General features: G+C 38.6%; 3 protein-coding genes across 7 annotated transcripts in view; 1 reads left to right on the forward strand and 2 right to left on the reverse strand.

Annotated features, from left to right (window-relative positions):
* pip5k1ca (phosphatidylinositol-4-phosphate 5-kinase, type I, gamma a) overlaps positions 1-7,051 on the reverse strand; it is a 39,630-nt gene extending 32,579 nt beyond the window's left edge. For both annotated transcript variants that reach the window (XM_078946273.1, XM_011474381.4), the window contains exon 1: positions 6,715-7,051. In XM_078946273.1, coding sequence (XP_078802399.1) covers positions 6,715-6,847 — 133 coding nt within the window. In that variant the 5' untranslated portion in view covers positions 6,848-7,051. The remainder of the gene's footprint in view (positions 1-6,714) is intronic.
* Positions 7,052-7,764: 713 nt separating this feature from the next.
* gpx4a (glutathione peroxidase 4a) lies at positions 7,765-18,853 on the reverse strand. Of its 4 annotated transcripts, none has more exons than XM_020702632.2 (7): positions 18,758-18,853; positions 10,695-10,789; positions 10,469-10,613; positions 8,690-8,841; positions 8,443-8,467; positions 8,291-8,350; positions 7,765-8,111 (listed from the first exon to the last, which is right to left on the reverse strand). In XM_020702632.2, the coding sequence occupies exons 1-7, from the start codon at positions 18,779-18,781 to the stop codon at positions 8,079-8,081; spliced, it is 534 nt and encodes a 177-aa protein (XP_020558291.1). In that variant the 5' UTR covers positions 18,782-18,853; the 3' UTR covers positions 7,765-8,078. The 4 variants fall into 4 exon arrangements, with proteins under 4 accessions (XP_020558291.1, XP_020558288.1, XP_020558289.1 ...); XM_020702629.1 differs by lacking the exon at positions 18,758-18,853 and adding an exon at positions 11,968-12,187; XM_020702630.3 differs by lacking the exon at positions 18,758-18,853 and adding an exon at positions 11,995-12,185.
* polr2eb (RNA polymerase II, I and III subunit E, b) lies at positions 12,828-18,720 on the forward strand. The gene is made up of 8 exons (XM_004068203.5): positions 12,828-13,008; positions 14,746-14,920; positions 15,843-15,958; positions 16,405-16,485; positions 16,574-16,632; positions 18,058-18,136; positions 18,337-18,409; positions 18,565-18,720. The coding sequence occupies exons 1-7, from the start codon at positions 12,952-12,954 to the stop codon at positions 18,400-18,402; spliced, it is 633 nt and encodes a 210-aa protein (XP_004068251.1). The 5' UTR covers positions 12,828-12,951; the 3' UTR covers positions 18,403-18,409; positions 18,565-18,720.
* Positions 18,854-20,508: the final 1,655 nt, after the last annotated feature.

Consider the following 20,508-nt stretch of genomic DNA (forward strand, 5'->3'; position numbering starts at 1 on the left):
CAATCACAAAACAACAAACTCAGCAGGGCCCCTGTGGTGTTTTTTAATTTAGAGGTTTCCAAGGTTTAGCTAGAAAAATGTTTTGATAGCACATTGCAATGATAAACTAAAGTTTTCTTGAACTCATTTCAGTCCAAGTGCCTACTTCATAACACAAATGGTTTTATAGTTCCACATCCATGATTATTATTCTTAATTTCCCCAAATATGAACTGTCATTGCCATTTACTTCAAAGGACAACAGAAAAAAACAGTAGAAGGTTGGACTCTCATCCAAAGATCCTTAGAGGTGCAGACCTGCACATTTTTAGAGGATTTCATGCAAGAACAGATGACTAAATACCGAGAAACGTATTTAATTATGCTTATTCCATTGAATAAATCCACCTTAAAGATGCACAGCAGACTCCGATAAAGTTCAGGTTGTGTCAGTTAATTTCAGCTCCTCTCTTGAAAATCACACTTCCAAATTCCTACTCTAAGTCCTTCACTCCTACCTTTCCCTTCCTGTCTCTGCCTATAAACATCTCTTCTTTCTCTCCGTCTTCCACCAGCAGAAACGGTGGTGATGGTTGCTAACCCAGTCCATGACTGATCCAGTATGAACATTTAATTTGGGCTCTGGTCCATTTTTCTAGAATCTAGAAAGCCTTTAGGAGACGATCCGTCCAGCAGGGCTCGCAGCGACTGGCACTGGTCAGTTTAGCTTTCCTATCCTGAGCTACTTCCCTGCTCCAACTTTAAGGTAAATGCATCATCACATACGATGGGAGTAGAAGAGACAAACGCTGCCAAGTAAGCCCACACAGTTTAATGAATCATTGTGTTCTTAAAAATCAGAGTGAGCAGCTTTCTCTTCAACTCTGCAAGGCTCAGAGTGAGCCGGCTCATCCTTTAATTCCTATGTTTATTCCAAAATTCCTGAATCTGATAATAAGGTATGCAAAATGTATTTTAGATTGGCTCAGAAATAACAGAGAGGAAAAGAGGATGTCTGAAAAGCAGACATCAAACACGACCAGCAACTACAAGCTACGTATGTTATTAGTTCAATAATGAATTATTTTATATACTCTTGAAGACATGTATCTATCACCACGAAGGATGACTGAAGTCTTTCTGGTTGTTTTTTTTTAAGATTGAAAAGTACAAACTAAAAAAAAGTTTAAACCTCAGACTCTCATGAGCATGAACACCATAAAGAAAGTACCAAATACTTTTTAAAGGTGAAAAAAACTGTGTTTTAATGTGGACCAGAAGACTGATGGCTTTGCTCTTCTTTCTGACCGCGGTCATGCTGCAGGTGATGCTTATGAAATGATCATAGCCTTCACGGTCCGCATGTTAACCATCCTAATTGGAAAGAGCATGCTTTTGTTTTAAATGGTTTCAAGGCAGGTCCTGATGGATCAATGTTTGAAACAAAGCCAGAGATTTATTCGGAGGCTTTTACATCTTCAGAGTCACAAGGAAAATGCAGTCAGGCTTCAAAAACCCTTGGAAAACGATTGAAAAGGCCGTGCTAATGTTCTCCCCCCTGTGTGGTGTTTTTAATGCCCCCCACGTGCAGGAAAAAGTCAGTAGTATGTAAATATACGACAACGGCGTCATGGTGTGCGTCAAACGTGCTGATATCAGATAATCTGGCAAACTGTCAATATTTCATACAAGAACCCCCAACGTGCAAAGTGTGGCGTAGCAGAGACGGGCAGAAGGGGGCAAAGGGGGACCTTAAGGAAAGGATGAGCAGGAAGCAGATGGACAGTAACATACCCCTTTGTGCTGCCGTCAGCAGTTCCCGCTGACTGTAGGGGAACAGAGAAAACTGGGAAAATAGGGAGGGGGATGGCCGTGATGGAGACGGGGAAACAAAGGGATTTTGGAGATAGTGCACTTTGGAGGAAGGGACAGGAAATGTGAGTGTGGAGGTACGAAGTCAGATCATGTTGTCATTGATCCAGTGAGGACTAATGGTAGCAGTCAAGAAGCTTTCAGACAGTTTTTTTAACTGCAGTTATGATGCTCACAAAGCTCCACATTTAGAGCAGCTTGGGTGCACTAGACAAAATATAATTATACAAATGTCATGGGATGCCCTTTGACTCGTTATACAAACATCTATGTTTCCTAAAAGGCCGACTTACTGGACCTTTTCCACTGATTTGTTCATATTCATTTATATCAAAACCCATCTCTTCAAACGATCATATGGTTAATCCATTCAGTTACCACAACTTCACTTTATCTGTTGTTTTTCTACCCAGTTTTTATTATGTCCTATTGATGTTTTATCTTGATTTTTATGTTTATTCATGTTTTATTCTGTTCATTTCTTATTGATGTTTTATTCTATTATTTTTTACCCTTGTACAGTGACCTTGGGTGACCTGAAAGGCACTTGAAATAAATGTATTATTATTAAATATTATTATTAATGTGGAATTATCCTATTTTAGAAATTATCTTCTGCTGATCTGGATAATACTCATTTTCAAAAAGTTGATCACTGACTGGCTCACCAAAGCTTCTAAAAATCTAATACACACACTTTTTATTAAGTAAGAATTTCAAATATGCTAAAACTGGGGTCTATGACTGAGTGACTCTTTAGAAACGCATGTCAATCATGTGTTTCTTAAACTCAGCAAATGAATAAATAAAAAAAATAAAAAGGGGATCTGTTGCTTTTGTATTTTTTAGCTATGATTATCTATTCTAGTCCAATTACTTTCTCTGGTCACCTCCCTAAAAAGAAAAGAATAACTCACTGTTCAGAATTAAAGCTGAGATCCATCAACGACACAATGACCAATGTGTTTGCAAAGCTTTCATGTTCTCAATTCTTGTGTTGATCTATTAAATACCTTAGATGCTGTTTTGAAAACCGAAGTAGAAACACTTAACAGATATGATCTAATATTACTTCAGTCAGACTTTATTTTATTAACAATTTGAATGTGTTTTTACATTTGTTTTTTCATGTTGTCACGATGCAGCACTAGGTGAGCTTTTTGTTTTTAGATTTGATCTGATGCCGCATTTATCCGCTGTCCTTTTTGCAGCTGATCTAGTCCTCTGATCTCCTCCTGCCGCGTCCTTTCGGAGCGTCTCCTCGCCTTTGACCCTCCATTTTTGCATCGGAAAAGAAGATTGGAGGGATTTCTTTGAGGTCTAAAAGACTCAGACGAACCCCATCGGTCTCCTTCTGAAGAGGAACTCACTGGATTCTATACAGCGGTGAAGTCACACAAAATGTGTCTCAGCATTAAAACACAAGTTGAGAACACATGATCTGATTTAATAAAAAAAAATCTAAAGTTTAGCTTTCAATACCTCTTTTAAAACATTCAAGTCTCTCCCCTAACATTTGTGGAAATCAGACTTCTGACATCCAATAAAACGATATATCCTTGTTATAATCTGCATGTTGTTGTTTTTTTTCAAGCACAATTATTTCTCTACAAAAATATGAAGTTGTTTGATGTGTTTCTGTCATTTCTGAGCTGAGCTTCCTTTGTTTTCTGTGTCTGCTTTTGATGCATTTTTGTCATGATGTCTGATTTGTTACAAATCTTTTTGATTTGTTTTCAGGAGATTTATGTGACTATGTTTTGCATTAAATAAAATGTTAAGCTATGTTAGTGGGACACAGATTTACCCAACGCTTGGCTCTGTGGTGGAACGTCCCAGCTCCGGTCTAAGGAGCTGGGACTCCTCCATTTAGCAGCTTTTCTCCTCAAATGAGCGCTGTTTACAAGTCTCAGACTGCAGATTCCTCCCCGTCTCAACGGCAGCATGCGCAGTTTAAATCACCAGTTTGCAGGATTAAGAAGCTGCACATGAGAGACGATTAATTTTCCACTTTTACTGGAGAAAATTCCTTAAAATGTTTGATGCAAACACTTAACAGTCGGTCAATCACTCCTCATATTCTCTCCTCACAGGCTGTTATTTTACATGAATACACTTTCTATGCACACAGAATGAAAAAAGTGCAAACAAATCATTTGTTGTTTTCAAAAGGTTAAAGAATAATGAGGTAAGAACTAAGAACAAGAAGACATTTTGCCTTGCTTGAGGAGTGGAGATCCAACAATGACAGATGCCAGACTACACCTCTGCCTCTGTCATGAGAAAACAGCCCAATTCAAACAGATGACATGGTTTCTGGAGATCTTTCATTCAATAAATCAAAGTAGCCAAAAAGTTTGAAACTGTGAGCAGGGGCCTCAAAAGTAGCCGGCTCCCAGCTAATATTTGCCGCCTGTGAGCACGATAGTCGCTGCCTACTTTCTGATAACGGACACGGGTTTCATTTCGTACCATTTAGAAATGGCTCACTTCCACTTCCAACCAATTGCAGTCCACTCAGTTGCCTTTTTTTTTAAATATGGATGCTCCCATGTTGGAGCCATCAGTAAGCAGTGGTTGGTCCAAAATCTGACAATTAAATGTTTTCAATGTTTTACATGGGGGCCAGGCCAGGAGGCACCACATCCTTATATTGAGGCATCAGATTGGCCAGTTTATAGCTTTGTACACCAGAAGAAAATATTATGTGACAATAGAATTAACAGCAGGTAGAAGAAAGGTAGCAAGGCAAGAATGGTTATTTTGACAAATGTACTGATTGAGTAATATCGGTTTATTTCTCTACAGATGTTTATGGAAATAATGGGTACTTCCTGTTTGGAATGTGAAAGGGGGGGTCATTCTGTCAATAGATCCAAAAAAACAATATATTTAACAGCAATTCACCTTTTAGCCCGTTTAGCCCCATTTAAAAGTATAAAAACCTATTTTGCCCCAGACTACTTCAAGTGTTTGGTTGTAGTAAAAATTAACTTCAGAACAATCACTTTTTTGGAAATTCTTATATTTCTCATGTTCTGAAAGTACAGGAAGAGTGAAAGAGTATGGTGACCCTCATGCTGAAACTATGAATCCTGAGATTATCAAAATGCAATCATCTTGTTGCATCCTGAAAAAGGCCATGCATTTGGTCTCTAATAAAAAACACATAAAGAAACCATTACTAAGGCTAATAATGCACAGGTTGGCAATATTTTGTTTCAAACAAGATAGCTACCTATAAATGACCTAATCCCAGGTGGGAATAGTCATCCCCATAGAACAGTTATGTGTGTTATTATGATTGTTTTTTGGTAAACAAACCAGTCTAAGTAAATCCAGATTAAATCACAACAAGCTCTTTTCATGCCAAATCCTTCATGAATGCTGCACCGTGTAACCTGCTTAAAGGCGGCACACATCAAAAACGAATGCTTCAGACCACATCTTCTGCTTAAGGACCAGCCTTGCCATATCATGCTGAGAGGTAATGACCCAGCAGACACGTGCTTGTGAAATGACCCGAGGTGATTGCCAGCATGCGTGACTTCAGATGGATTTTTTTAATACTTGAATTTAAAAGCCACCAGAAGACTAATTTCCCCTCTTTTTTTACAGCAAAGCCAGCCATTGTGGAAATGACCAACACTGTTTCCATTGGTTAGGAGAAAAGTCAACAAAAAGCGACAGGAATTGTCACAATGTTGGGGTCTGTTGGAGCCAAAGGCAGACCTCACAGCTGAGGGTAGTCATGTGCATATTCACATCTAATTTGTTCAGCGTGCATGTGATTTTATAATACTGTGTCATTTATGAATATGCATACAACTATGGTGATGATATAATACTGGTACAACATAACGGTACAAGATAATAGCCTTGGCTAATTGCTGGGATCTTTAACTAATCTCCACAGTCGTACATTTAGTTTTTTTTAAAGTTTATCTCATTTTGTAAAATTGCTTGCAAAATCCAAAACCCTGTGTAGCTTTCTAGAACATAGTTTATGCAGGAATTCCTTGAAAAATTCACCTCTAAATTGAGGGTGGGACTGTTGGCACGGAGTAAGCCCAACCCCACTTCCCGTCAACCCATTGTTTACATGCTATTCTGCTAGCTCACAGCCCCTTCCATCCCTAACCTACACATTGGCGGGACAACACGAATGGCGAGCGTTATTGGAGCTCTCCAGTTTTGATCCGTTTTCCCCGCTCAGACGAGGAAACAAAGACGTACATGGATCCATTTGACTGCAATTGGATGCATCAGAATGGAGCAGAGCAGCTCTTTAAAAAACACACTCTCTTTATATAACTATGCAGTTCTTTTTATTTTACAGTTCTTCTTCTAAATAACAAAAGAATGCATTTATTTAAAGATATTTTTCGTTTAAAAAAAAACTTGATCAAATCACAAAGAAGAATTTACAGTAATTAATTCATATGATATGCATGGTTGGTTTACATAATAAGATATGCGCATATATTTAAACCCACAACATTGAATTATGTGACGATAGGTTCAGCCAGCATGATGAAAATAAATAAATAGGGTGCAGCTTTATCCTTACTAAACTCATATATAAACTAGTAATTTTATGACTGTGTTGTTTGATTTTCATATAATGCTGCATTCTGTTAATATGCGTAAATGAATCCACTGTCTGTCTGTCATCAGCCGGTGAGCAGCCTAACTTCACCTGTTCATTAGTTAGCCTCTAGCCTAGCTAACAGCCCCTTTGCTAGCAGAGATGAGTCGGGTCTTTAGGGTGAGAGCGGCGGGAAAAACAGAGTAACAACTGAAACGGACAAACATAATGGGTGTTTACAGAGCACGTGAATGAATGTGTTTGTGTCAAATTACCCATGTCTGAAGCGTCCATCCCGTACGTAACCCCCACCACCGCGTCCGCATCATCGGAGGATGCGGCCCCGGACATCGGGCTCCCGTCCCTGGCCTCCGTGAGCCCAACCGCTCCCTCGGCTGCAGCTTCCATTCAGCCTCTCGGAGGACAAAAAAAAAGAAGAAAAGAAAAAAAACAGGAAAGCTTCTCCAAATGACGAGCCCACGACGACAATCACACGAGAGATGGGAGACAGAAACGCTCCGTCTGATACGGTATTTAAAGGAAAGACGGAGGGATAGGGATCTCCTGCGGTCGCTTCATCAGTGCGGTCTATCCTGACGACAGTCAGTCTCTGCTCCTCTCTCCGCTCGGCAGCACTTGCTGCTGCTGACTGGCGCCATCTGCAGGCGGATGAGGGAAGTGCACTCAGGATCTCATCAGATTCCTCTGAATAAATGAAAATGGTAAAGACTCCCTTAAATGTTTATTAACCCCTTTTCCAGGCAAAAAGTCTCAATTATTTTACATAATTTCTTTGAATGAACAAATAAAATTTTGTTATTTTACTAATAAAACACCATATGAACAAAAGTACATCAAAGCTGTTCATAAGCAAAGCAAAATCTTTTATTTTATCCAAGCAGGATGCTTTCTGTTATACTTATCTGTTTGTTTGTTTTTTTTAAATATATATTAGTGCAGTAACATTGTGATTATGTTCTAAGACACTGGGGCTTGCTTTTATTTTATTTAGTTATAACCGTTTTCATGAAATTGTGTTTGCAAAGGTTTATGACTATTTTATTTATTAACAGTCATGCTCAACTGAGTTTTCATTTTTCTGTCTATTCGGCCTTTTTGTTCAGTAAAATCAGTCCTTAACCTTTGATTAACTGATCATGTCAACTAATGAACAATCACAATTTAGAGCTAAGAAAGTGTATTTTGAATATTATACATTGAATATTTTACCTCTTATATTGCCTGTGTTGTTCAGCTGACCTGTGTATTTTTTCTTTCCAGAACACAATTTTTTTAGAGCAATATGGAAAAACGAAAACAATACATTTTAGTAGAAGGAATTTATTTATTAAGAAAACAAAGCGGGATTTGAAGCTGTTCAAATATTGATGTGCTCATGCAGGGACGCTTCTCTGCACTTCAGGAAACCAAGGAAACATAAGCTTTGCAATCCTCCCAGCAGGTTTGCACGCCATTTTTATCAGGTCTGTTCTGCCCACCGAGTGGGTTTCCAAACAGTCCGCCATTGGTCTGGGGTGGAGTTCAAACTATGTTCGCTGGTGCTTGAAGAGATAGAGAAAGCAGTGCAAAAACACAGAATAAAAGGCATCAAAACAGGAATAAGCTGTCTCTTAGAGGGTTAAAGGTATTTAGGAAGATCCTTTTCCACCACCTGGAGAAAGAAAGAAAGCAAAAGGCATTTTTTAAATTCCATTTTTAATACAAACTATTCACAGCAGATGCACAAATGTCACTGTAAATTTTGTCAGTTTACAAAGAAAGCTAAGTTATTATTATTTATTTTGTTCACAGTGATTCAATATTGATGACAAGCAGAGATTTGGTTCTTACACTTGGATCATCCATTGGTCCGTATCTTTTCACCACCTGTCCCTCTTTGTTGATCAAAAACTGGAGACAAAAAGGAGAAAAAGTGAGAAGCACGTTTAGGAGAGGAGTTTTTTTATTTGAGCTCCGTTTTAAATGTGGAAAGAAACATTTACCTTAGTGAAGTTCCACTTGATGCTACTGCAAGAACGAAAAAGAAAAATGTTAGAAACAATTTATCCTATTAAGCCAAGGTTTAAATAACAGTTTGTGAGATGAAAACTGATGTTATTTTAATTACAACATACAAAGCAAATTGTAGATGCTTTACAGCAAACCCAGCAGCCCTTTTATACAGATGATTTTAAGATTTATTGTATAGTAACAACTTTTCGACTTTCACTGGATTTCTGCTGCACTTACTTTCCAAAAAGGCCTCTACCGTGTGGCTGCTCCTTCAACCACTTCCACAGCGGGTGAGCGCTGGGCCCGTTCACGTCAATCTTACTGAACAGATCAAAATGAGCGTCGAAAGACTCAGCAAAACTCTTGATCTGAGTCTCATTACCAGGCTCCTGTAAAAAATAAACAAATAAAAAAAACAGAGCGGTCACATCCTGTGAGCCCTCGCACGGTGGACAGGAGGGTAGGAAAAACCTGGAAGCGTTCAGAATGAAGCCATATGAGGATAAATAAATAAGCTTCAGGCTTCTTTTAGGTCTATCAATAAGGTTAAAAAGTTAAAAAGGGCCTGGGTATTTTAAGACATGCAATGTTGTTGATTCACAGAAATAGATCTAATACACCAAAAACACAATAGGGGTGTGGCGATTTTATATTCCAACGATCCAACCAGATGGATCTGTCTGAGGCCAGTTATTAATCGAATCAAATCGACCTAAAACAGTGTAAAACCGTTTCAAAATGAGATAAATGGATTATAATCAATATTGGAAAATACCATTTGGGTTGAGGCACAGTAGGTTTATTTTCCTGTAAAGTAAAAACGACCAAGTGCATCACGGCGGACAAAACACGTGATGCAGCAAAACCGGATCAGTCCATCATTCTGGTTCAATGTGTGGACAGACTTTGATTATAGCAAAGTCATGTGACCATCCAGTGTGCTAGAATGTTCTAAGAATGTTCCCTTTGGATGTGGAAAAACAACAGTAGGCTCAACTTTAGGAAACTAAAATGTCAATGGATTTGACACTCATTCTTGTTTGCTCGTATACATATTTAATTTACACTTGATAATCTTGAAAGAAATCCTAGGAATCTGGAAAACTTAACCTGCACTGTTCAGTATCCAGGTATTTATCTCTGAGTCACTGGTTGACGTTTTGGCTGAATATGTCCTGGATCCACTTTAGGTCAGTAAATCGGATCGTTCAAAATGAACCAAAATCCACTATGAATCATATCAACAACCACAAATTATAATATGAATCAAATAGTTCTTCAAATGAATCCTTACACTGCTGTGAAATAATATACTGTGGTAAAAAAAAGAAAAACAGTTTGATACTAAAGTTATGGTGTAAATACAATAAATTCCCATAACAGCACTTGCTAAAAACCCTCTCTATAATTTTTACATTTGTAATTCTTTGAAAATAAGTTTACTGTTTTTTGCTTCAGTCTGAGCACTTCCTGCTACCAACAAGAGAATTATTTCCCTGTATTAACCAAAAACATCCATAGTTTACCAAATCTTACTTACAAAACATTAGTAGATATTATTTACTTAACAACCTTTTAAAAATAAAAGAAAAGCATACAAAGACCTTTAAATTGGTACAGTTCTTCAGAACAGCAATAGACAAACACAAAAATCAATGTTCCCCTCCCTCCCCTGACCATGGTCCACTAAACACAAAGTTTTTTAAGAATCATTCTTCTAGTGTTTCTGTTATCTGGCTGAGAGGCAAACATGCAGCCAAAGGAAATGAACAAACTGCAACTATGACTCTGCAAAAGATTAGGACTTTTGAAAAAAGCACAACTGCTTTTTACATAAATTTACATCATAAATTTCAACCTCAAATCCACATTTCATCCTTTCTATACCCTGATTTGTAAAGTACACCCAAAGCTTTATTAAAACGAATGCAACAATTATGAAAGAAAGTTGGAAATTTGATCTCTTGGGATATTTTACCTTCACAAACACAATTTTAGACGACAAAACATAAATACCTGATTCCCAAACTGGTTGGATGGGAAAGCGAGGATGCGTAAACCTCTCTCAGCATACGCGGCGTGCATCTTTGCAAACTGAGAGTAGTTTACTACGGTTTTGCCTCATTTGGAGGCGACGTTGGTGATGATGACAACGTTCCCCCTGAAAAACACACACAACGGGAAAATGGATGATCGTCGTTTTACCAGAAGAGCAAAACGAGAAAGAATTGATCTCAAATACCTGTATTTTTCCAAGGAAACCAAGTTGCCATCGATGTCTGTTGCATTGAAATCGTAAATAGATGTGGCCCTCTGCCAGTCCTCTGTCGGAGTGGACTGTTGGTTAAAGGTAAACATTGTTTTAAAGGCATAAAAATGTCAATCTGGGTGAAAATCAGCACAAAAATAAACAAAAATATACCAGACATGACATAAAACATAAGAAAAAATGAACAAATCCATTCTATAAAAACACAAAACAAAAGCAGAGCTGGCAAAGTTAGGTTCCAGTCCAATGCAGCTCCTGTCATTTCTTACCATAACCTGCAGCAGGACAGAGAAAAGCACTGTACAGCCTGTCAGGAGCATGGCTGCCCTTCAGTTCGCCTCTATAAAGGCAGAAAACAATCCGATCTCTGATTCCCCCTCCCCGCGACTCTGGCTTTATACGCAAAAAGCACACGTTGCAGTGTCCTCACAGAGAAAACATGTGATCTGTAACGCAGCTGATAGGATGGGATTGTCCAGCACTTCCTACTTTCCTGCTGGCAATTAAAGCCTGCAGATCAAAAACACCTTTGTACTGCGGTCCACAGTTCACAGCATTGACATAATCTCAAGACAACCTGAGCCATTTGCCCAGGCAAAGGAAACAAAAACACATTGTGTCAAATGATTAAAACTAATAGGGAAAAGAATCTAATCCCAGAAAAAAAGAGATCTTAAATGTACTGATTTGATCAACAAACCACGACAGGAAATAAGAAACTTCACGATTTATCAGTCATTGTGTTTGTTTTGAACTGTTCTTCTGAGCTGTCTTGGTATTTAGACTCATATAAAAACCTAAATGGAATTTAGCAATGTGTTCTTAAATGGCAAAACATACAAAATGTGAAGGTAAATGTAAAAAAAATAAAAAAGTAAGGCAGAGGTTTTTTACGTCATACAAAAAAAAACATCTAAAATGTTGACACTGTGATATGTTTATCAGCTGGTGCCAGTGAACAGACGGAGTGAAGGATGCTGGCGCTGCTCCAGCGTTTGTGACTATAGTCTGTTCTGTTCCGGACTGTTCGGAACCATCCAGAACTCGCTGGCTAACAAATATAAGAGGTTTATGAGCTTATGGAGAAATCTCCTTACGAGGTGTTAAGCAGAACGATGACAAAAACACAACAATAACAGGAGACATGCCTACGTATGCATAGACATGTAATAATACATGTACTCCAATGGAAACGCATGCACTGTGCTAGGCTATGCAATCAGGTTATAGAGAAGAAATACTTTACCGTGGTGGACAAAACAAAGTACAGTACCATCGCCAGCAGTGCTCCGCTGCTCGCTATAGCCCCAACTGTCAACATAACAATTAATGGCCTCATTTTTGACAGCGACTTAAATAAAAATAATAATAAAAAGGCCCCAGTTATCGGAAAAAATCTATTTTGTTCATTGTAAGCGCACGTGACTCATTTCCACCCAGTGTTGTGAAACTCAAGTGGGTGGAGTCAAATGCTTGACAAGACAAGGAGGAAATGACGTATGAGGTTTTTCAAAACAAAAATAAAAATAAAATATAGGTCAAAACGTTCAAAAAAAGGGGGGGGGGTAGGAGATAGAGGTGCACGATATGAGGAAACTCGCGTTCTGCGATATCAATGATCAATATTGCGATGACGATATAACTAGCGATACATGAACAAATAGCAAAACAGCCAAAAGACAGTTTCTATTTCACTGCAACAGTTTAATTTAAAGAAGAGTCAAGATGACGTACTTAAATTATACTCAATGACCCTCGTCTACATTCTAAGATTTTATCTATTTTTATAGATAAAATGTGTCATAATTAAAACATAGAAGGTGATATATTTATTTATTATTAGCAAAATATACTAAGCTTTTTTAAAACCTAAATTCAGTCAGTAAAAAATAAATTTAGAAAGAGATTTTTAATTCTGAAGCAAATTTTTATTTTAATTTATTTTTTTTACCATAAGTAAATTGTCTTCAGATTTACATTTCCAATTAGCCGAAGTTAAAAAAAAATACCGAATAATTAAGAACATTTTATGAAGACTTAATAAATTCGCTCTGAAGATAATAACCTGGAGGACTTTTCTTTAAGAACAGTTTTTTTAAACGTCAACTCGATCAAACGCAATGCATTGTGGTATATAATATTGGCCAAGCCAGGAACCATCGATGCCATCGGATTTTTAGAAGAATATTAGTGATTTAAAAATACGAAAAGGAGAATAAATTGAGAAAGGATGGACGATGAAGAGGAAACTTACCGGCTGTGGAAGATCCGTAAAACAATAATGCAGGTGGATTAAATAAAAGGATATACTAGCTTAGCAGCGAACTAGCTGTTAGCTTCACATGTGGCTCGCGTTAAAGAGTCGCTTTTGACTGCCATTGTTAAAGTTGTAACTAAATCTTTTACGTTTTGTGTGTTAATCTCTTATTCTCAGTGCAAGTCGTTCCAATTACGCGCTCAGACTTTTTTTTTTAATTATTATGTGTAGGAATGATGCATTCGTTAGCCTCGTTTGAACGAAGGCTAACTTTAGCACACCCATGATGACCCATTAAAAAAAGCCAACATGTTTTCGTACATGTAGACTACATGTATGACAACATGAATGCTTCAAATCATTAAATACACTTTCACAAAGTTTGCTGCTAAACTGCTTTTAGATTTTTGTTTCTGTGATGTACTGAAATATAGTTATCAGCTCTTTATTACGTTTAGGCTTTTTTTAATCGACAATAATTATATGACATTTATGCAGAGAGTCAGGTTTTGCAGTGTTGGACTTCCTTTGTCAGCACCCCTGCAATTCGACTGGGCATGCTGTCAATCAACTTTAGGGCCAAATCCTGACCGATAGCAACCCAGATTGATTAAGATCTGGGGAGTTTCCAGGCCGTGGACCCAAAATGTCAACATTTTGGTCCCCGATCCACTTAGTTATCACTTTTGCCTCATGGCACGGTGCGCCATCGTGCTGGAAAATACATTGTTTGACGCCAAACTGTTGTTGGATTGCTGGAAGAAGTTGCTGTTGGAGGGAGTTTTGGCACCATTCTTTATTCATGGCTGTGGTTTTGGAGAAAAATGCGAATGAGCCCACTTCCTTGGATGAGAAGCAACCCCACACATCAAGGGTCTCAGGATGCTTTACTGTTGGCACGACACGGGACAGGTGGTAGCTCTCACCTTTTCTTCTCCGGACAAGCCTTTGTCCAGATGCCCCAAACAATCGGATAGAGGCTTCATGGGAGAATAGGACTTTGCCCCAGTCCCCAGCAGTCCACTCGCCATACTTTTTGCAGAAGATCAATCTGTCCCTGATGTTTGTTTTTGGGGTGGATAAGTGGCCATCTTCTAAAAGTCTCCGCCTCACTGTGCATGCAAATGCGCTCACACCAGCCTGTTGCCATTCCTGAGCAAACTCTGCACTGGTGGCGCTCCGATCCCACAGTTAAAACCCATTAGGAGACGATTCTTGGCACTTGCTGGACTTTCTTGGACGCTCTGAAACCTTGTTAACAAGAATTGAACCTCTTTCCTTGAAGTTTTTGATGATCCTATAAATTGTTGATTTAGGTGCAATCTTAGCTGCCACAATATCCTCGCCTGTGAAGCCATTCTTATGCAACGCGATGATGGCTGCACACGTTTCTTTGCCGGTCAGCATGGTTAACAGTGGCAGAACAATGATTTCAAGCATCACCCTCCTTTTAACATGTCAAGTCTGCCATTCTAACCCAACCGGCCTGACATCATGATCTCCAGTCTTGTGCTCGTCAACATTCTCAACTGAGTTAAAAAGACGATGACTGAAATGATTTTTGGGGGGGGGATTCATTTAATTTTCATGGCAAAGAAGGACTACGCAATTCATCTGATGACTCTTTGTAACATTTTGGAGAACATGCAAATTGCTATTATAAAATCCTAGGCAGCAACTTTTGCAATTTCCAATATTTATGTAATTCTCAAAACCTTTGGCCAACACTATACATATTAAAATGTTGTTTGTTTTTTTTAACCACAGCTCTGCCACGATCGAGGCTATCTGGTAACACAAGATGAGTTGGACCAGACCCTGGAGGAGTTCAAGAGTCAATTCGGAGACAAACCCAGCGAGGGTCGTCCCAGACGGACGGACCTTACAGTCTTGGTCGCACACAACGATGATCCCACTGATCAAATGTTTGTTTTCTTTCCTGGTAGGTTTATACTTGAGAATAATTTGGGAACTCATCCTTTTATCCATAAAATAACCAAAAGTTTAAGTTACACTCCAATCATATTTCGATTTATTTTTAAAGGAGTCCCCAGTGGTATTATATTTATGAATGCTCTGTTTTTAGCCAAATTCATAAAAACCTGTGTGGGCATCACTGTTGGCACGGACGTAAGCCCCTGCTGATATCCCATCATCCCTTTTTTGTTTACACACTCTCCCATTAGATTACATTGACTTTATTAGAGAATTGAGCCATGGTGACGTCGCCTTTCTTCCGGCTCCAGAGAAATGAAGCCAATAGACCCTTTTCATGGTGACGTCAGACAAAACAGAGACATGGGCGCCATTGTGTCACCGTACTTCTGGTTTTAGACGAGCAAAGCTGACAACTGAACGCTGTTTAACACCATTCTATGAGAAGAATACACACTAACCTTACCAATCGCAACGGCACTTTTTACATGATTTATTTTATAAATGTCATATCCAACTGTAGTCAATTTCCTCTTTTAAATCTTTCACAAGTCAAAATACAAATTTAAGTAATCCATCAATATTTAAGGTTCAGTTGAAAATATCAACCTTTCATTTGAGTCTAACAGGTTATATTTTTTTACAGTTTCCTATTCTTTTTATCATTTTTCTTTTTCGCAGATCAGACACAGTTATTGGCAATAGCAAAGAGGTTCAGTGTTAGAAAATATTGCAACCGTAATTAGTTGTACTTTAATATAAGACACACTGGAACTGTCTTCAATTCTGTCATATTTGTCCTCCATATTAAAAAAACACCGTTTTCACCGGGGTGGCTCATCAAACATGGGAGCAGCGAATGTATTTACATTTCTGAACAAGCCTAATAAAGCTTTATTCAAAATGATTCTTTTTCTATTCTGGATTAGAGGAACCCAAGGTCGGGATCAAGACAATCAAGATGTACTGTCAAAGGATGCAGGAGGAGAACATTACTCGAGCCATCATCGTGGTTCAGATGGGCATGACACCCTCAGCTAAGCAGGTATGTGTAATCATTTAAAACTAAGGCTGGGTATCGTTGCTAAAGTTTACATACTGGAACGGTTCCTGATCATTACATTGTTGGATACTGATTCAAAAAAATATTTTTATAACACATTCTTCAGAAATGTTTTATCTTATTTTGAAAGTAATGACTTATCTCTAACCAGTGTACACACAAAAAAAGCACAATGGGCACAAAGTGAAATCAACACAACATATCTGTACACACAGACTGCTAAATAACTTGATATATTTGAGGCTCACTATATATAAGTATCAAAATTTGGTATAAGACTCAAATTATTCCTTCAATTGTTGATATTGTTAAGATATTTAAGTCAGTGTCTACAATGACTCTAACTTGATGCACGGCCCTAATTGAAATATTACTAAAATAAGCAAAGACGCTGAACATTTACTTGAAAATGTAATCCTATTTTACAGTCTCTTGTGGACATGGCACCAAAGTACATTCTGGAACAGTTTCTGCAGCAGGAACTGCTAATAAACATTACAGAGCACGAGGTAAATTTCTTGTTATCAGTCTAAAGTTTGATAGAACTGCAGCAAATGACTGTGAGTTGTAACTCGTTGTCTTGTGTTTGATTTTCAGCTTGTCCCAGAACACATCGTCATGACGAAAGAAGAAGTGACGGAACTTCTAGCTAGATAGTATCTTTTACACTGGTGTACAAATTCACTCACTATCCCGGCCTAACCCATGAATGACTATAACGTGTGGGACTATTGAGTGAGCTGGATTTTAATGCGATCTGAACTGAAGCGCCTCACTGTTTGTTTGTTTTTTAATGCTAAATATGACGTCACCCATTGGCCAAAGTAAAAACTAAAGCTGGGTTCACATCGAGCGCGATATGAGTGGGAGGGGCGTCCAGTTTAATGCCAAGTAAAATGGTAAATGGTGTATGCTTGCATAGTGGTTTACTACCTTCTTGAAGGCCCAAAGCGCCTTACAGACACAGTCCCAAACATACACTCTCTCTCATACACTGATGGCGGCTCTGCGGTGGCGCCAACCTAAAACCACCAGGAGCAACACGGGGTTCAGTGTCTTACCCAAGGACACTTCGACACATGGGGGCGGGAACCGAACCTGCAATTTTCTGCTCAGGGATCGACCGCTCTCTCTCTGCCCCACAACCCAAGTCAATGTCCAGTCGTAGTCCTTGGCCACATTTTGAGCGTTGGTCGCTGCACGATTTTCTAGCAACAGCATGATTCGGGTGGCGTGATGTTTCCAGATGTATCAACCAATCAGGAACTCCGGTTTGGCCTCCGACCAGTTGATGACGTAATCAGCTGGTGGAGTCCAAAACCGAAAAGGTGGAGAATCTGATTGTTTCCATTTGTTCTCCTGAATTTTTGATGTTTTTTATTTTTGTATTGAGACAATAATAAAAGAAGTCATTTAATGTTATTTTTTCGCTCCTCGGACTAACGGAGGAAAGGAAGTCGTCAAACTGGGTCACAGAGAGACTGTAGTGCTGCTGTCATTCAGATCCAGCTCCTGCAGTAGATGGTGCAGCTCACCGTACTGCCAGAGTTTTCTGATGATGGAGCTCTTCAAATAAATCAACCTGATCTCTCAACATCATCCATGTCATCCATGATGTAGCGATGAGGTTGAAAACCTTTGACAGTAGCTCCTCCCACATGCGGCAGGTTTACGAATCCACTAGGACAAATGTCAAGCGGCGAATTTGACCTGCATCCAAACAGGCTGAGGACGCGAATCACGTCTGGTTTGAACGCAGCGTAATACTTGGTTCTGATGATGTAAACTTGGATAATTTATTTAAAAAAATACATTAACATTAATTTTTAGAATGAAAAGTCATTCAAAAGTAATGCATTGTGTTATTTTCCAATCTAGTGAGCAACGATGCACACTGCCTTTTCGCAGAGACTTATGGGAAATTTCCAGAGCTTTGGATTTATTAATCGTAGATTTGAACAACAAAACGGAAAACACCTTGAACAGTGCACTAAGTAGTGAGTGAATTTAGACTAATTCACTGCTGAATTTAATAAAAAGTGAATTGTTTGTTCTTTGAGTCCTTAACATATTTATTTCAGTAAACTGAAGGAAAGCCAGCTGCCAAGGATCCAGGCCGGGGACCCTGTAGCTCGCTACTTTGGCCTAAAAAGAGGACAGGTAGCAGACTGTGGAACCTTCAGAAAGCATATAATTATGCAAATGATAGCATTTTAATCAGTATTCTGTTTAAACCTTATTTGCATCATGTGTTGTTGTTTTTTTTATATTTAGCACGGAAAAGGACAGAGTGCTCACTGTCTGGTGTTTAACACGACTTTGAGATGTTTTTTTTTGTTTTGTTTTTCATGGATTCTCAGGTTGTGAAGATCATCAGACCGAGTGAGACAGCCGGACGATACATCACATACCGACTGGTTCAGTGACAGATGAGTATGTGGTGATGATTATTCTCCTCCAGAGAACAACTCGTCAAATATGTCACATTAAAAAGTTGGGAAAGTGTTGCCTGGCATGTGGAACAACTACATTTATAATTAACTATGACTATAATCTGTTTTTGTAAATGATTTATTTTTATTCTTTAGTTCTCTTGGATCAACGTGTCGCACCAGGGTGGAGAATACAGTTTTCATCAAACATCTGTGAATCTTCCTGCTTTTTTGATGACCAATTTTGTAAATTACAGTTAACAAGGAAATGTGTGTTTTTGTTGGAAAAAGAAATAAACATTTTTACAGAAATGGATTATTTTCTTCTGTGAATGGGGCGGGTGCTTACCTTCTTTTTCCTCTTAAAAGGCATCGTGTTGTCGATGCAGTAAGACGTTTTTCACCAAGCGCTGTTTTTGTTCCTCATCACCGTCAAGCACTTCCTCGTCTGTCAGAGAGGCGACGAAGCTGCGCGATGGGTTAAGGATGTGAAAGCTGATTCGCTGTGGCGACTGCTGACGGAATACGCCACATGTTGAACAGCTGATGTGTAAATGGTGTGACCTTAAATACTGAGTTCCTCTTCGGGACAGTGGTGTATGGATTTGTGTGTGCGTAATACTTGATTTTTAACTTTTACAAACTGCATTTATGCACAGGTCAGAGTTCCAAGTGCACGAAGGGTTCTGAGACTTTTCACGTCTCCAGTTTTGGGCCTAGATGATTTTACAGGAAGTCCATGCGTTTGCATGCTCTCCTCATGCACTGGTAACCCTTGTGCTATCCTAGGCACTTTACCATTGGGAGTTGGGTCATCTAGACCCACTAGACAGTGCGCTGAATATTTTTTCTTCAATGATTTGTGATCTTCACTGGTGTCCATGGATTAAATTAAATATTTCCACCTTTATCCACCTTTGTCATGGTAGGGAGAACACGTCAATGCAGGAGTGGGGTCATCTAAGACAGCACAAGGGGTATAACACTGAAATTATTACTTTAATTGTTGAGATATTTGAATCAGAGTCTACAATGAATCTAACTCAATGAACAGCCCTATTTGAAATATTACTAAAATAGGCAAAGACATTAACATTTACTTGAAAATGTAACAATATTTTACAGTCTCTTGCATGGGTGGGTTTTCTTCAGCTTTCTTCTACCGTTCAAAAACATGCTTCACATTCTGGTGGCTGCTCCGCTGCCGAACACTGACGCAAACCTCCCACCAGAGGCAGGGTGGGGTGGGGTTCAGTGTCTTGCCCAAGGACACATCGACACATGGGTGTGCAAGGCGGGAATCAAACCTGCAATATTACGATCATGGGTCGACCGCCCTACTGCTGCACCACGCCCCAAGAGTATTTAATTAAAGAGAGCGAGTAGTGAAGAAAAAAAAAGTACAACAACCCAAACTTTATTCAACTTATGGCATTCACAAAAAGTTTCAGGAAAGTACATGTCACAAGTCAAACTAATTCATTTGGACAGATTTTTGTGCGCTGTACCACAGAAAATCAAGTGGAGGTCATGACCACAACCAGAATTAAGGTGCACCAAGTGGATTTTCTAATTTTGGATAAATTAAAAGGATTGTAAGTCCACCTTGTGATTCAAAAAGTACAGTAAGGGTCACTTAATTGGCCCTGATTTAATTTTGATTCGTTAGATTTACAAATTTCTGACTGAGATGCACCACAAACCATAAAATATTTTTTTTCTTTTAAATCCCTGCTGACATTACCGTAGCTGCTAATACATTTGCAGCATTTAGAAAACCCTTTATGGTATGGACGTTTTTCTGTTCCATCAGATTCTGAATTTTTTTAAACATTTGAATTTTATTTCAAAAAACTTTCATATTTATGGCACAGAGTGCCTTTTACTTTGAAAGGAAGTGATATCATGAAACTGTAAAAGGTTTTAAACCATTTCACATTTTGTTGTCTTTCTGCCAAAAAACAACAGTTTACTTATATTATACAACAAAAATAAATACTAAATTTGTGCCTCATTTGTCTAAAGGGGGTGAAGTTTGTGACTCCTAATGGGTGGTTGTCAGAGAAAAATTGACCCGAATGGCAGTCCTCTGCTACAAAG

This window comes from Oryzias latipes, chromosome 4, assembly GCF_053564925.1.
Source record: "Oryzias latipes strain Hd-rR chromosome 4, Olatipes_Hd-rR_3.1".
Lineage (NCBI taxonomy): Eukaryota > Metazoa > Chordata > Actinopteri > Beloniformes > Adrianichthyidae > Oryzias > Oryzias latipes.

Coding starts and splice junctions, on each gene's coding strand:
- polr2eb (XM_004068203.5), top strand. CDS start 12,952: ATGGACGATGAAGAGGAAACTTACCGGCTGTGGAAGATCCGTAAAACA. Junction 13,009..14,745: donor TCCGTAAAACAATAATGCAG/GTGGATTAAATA, acceptor TTTTAACCACAG/CTCTGCCACGATCGAGGCTA. Junction 18,137..18,336: donor TTGGCCTAAAAAGAGGACAG/GTAGCAGACTGT, acceptor ATGGATTCTCAG/GTTGTGAAGATCATCAGACC.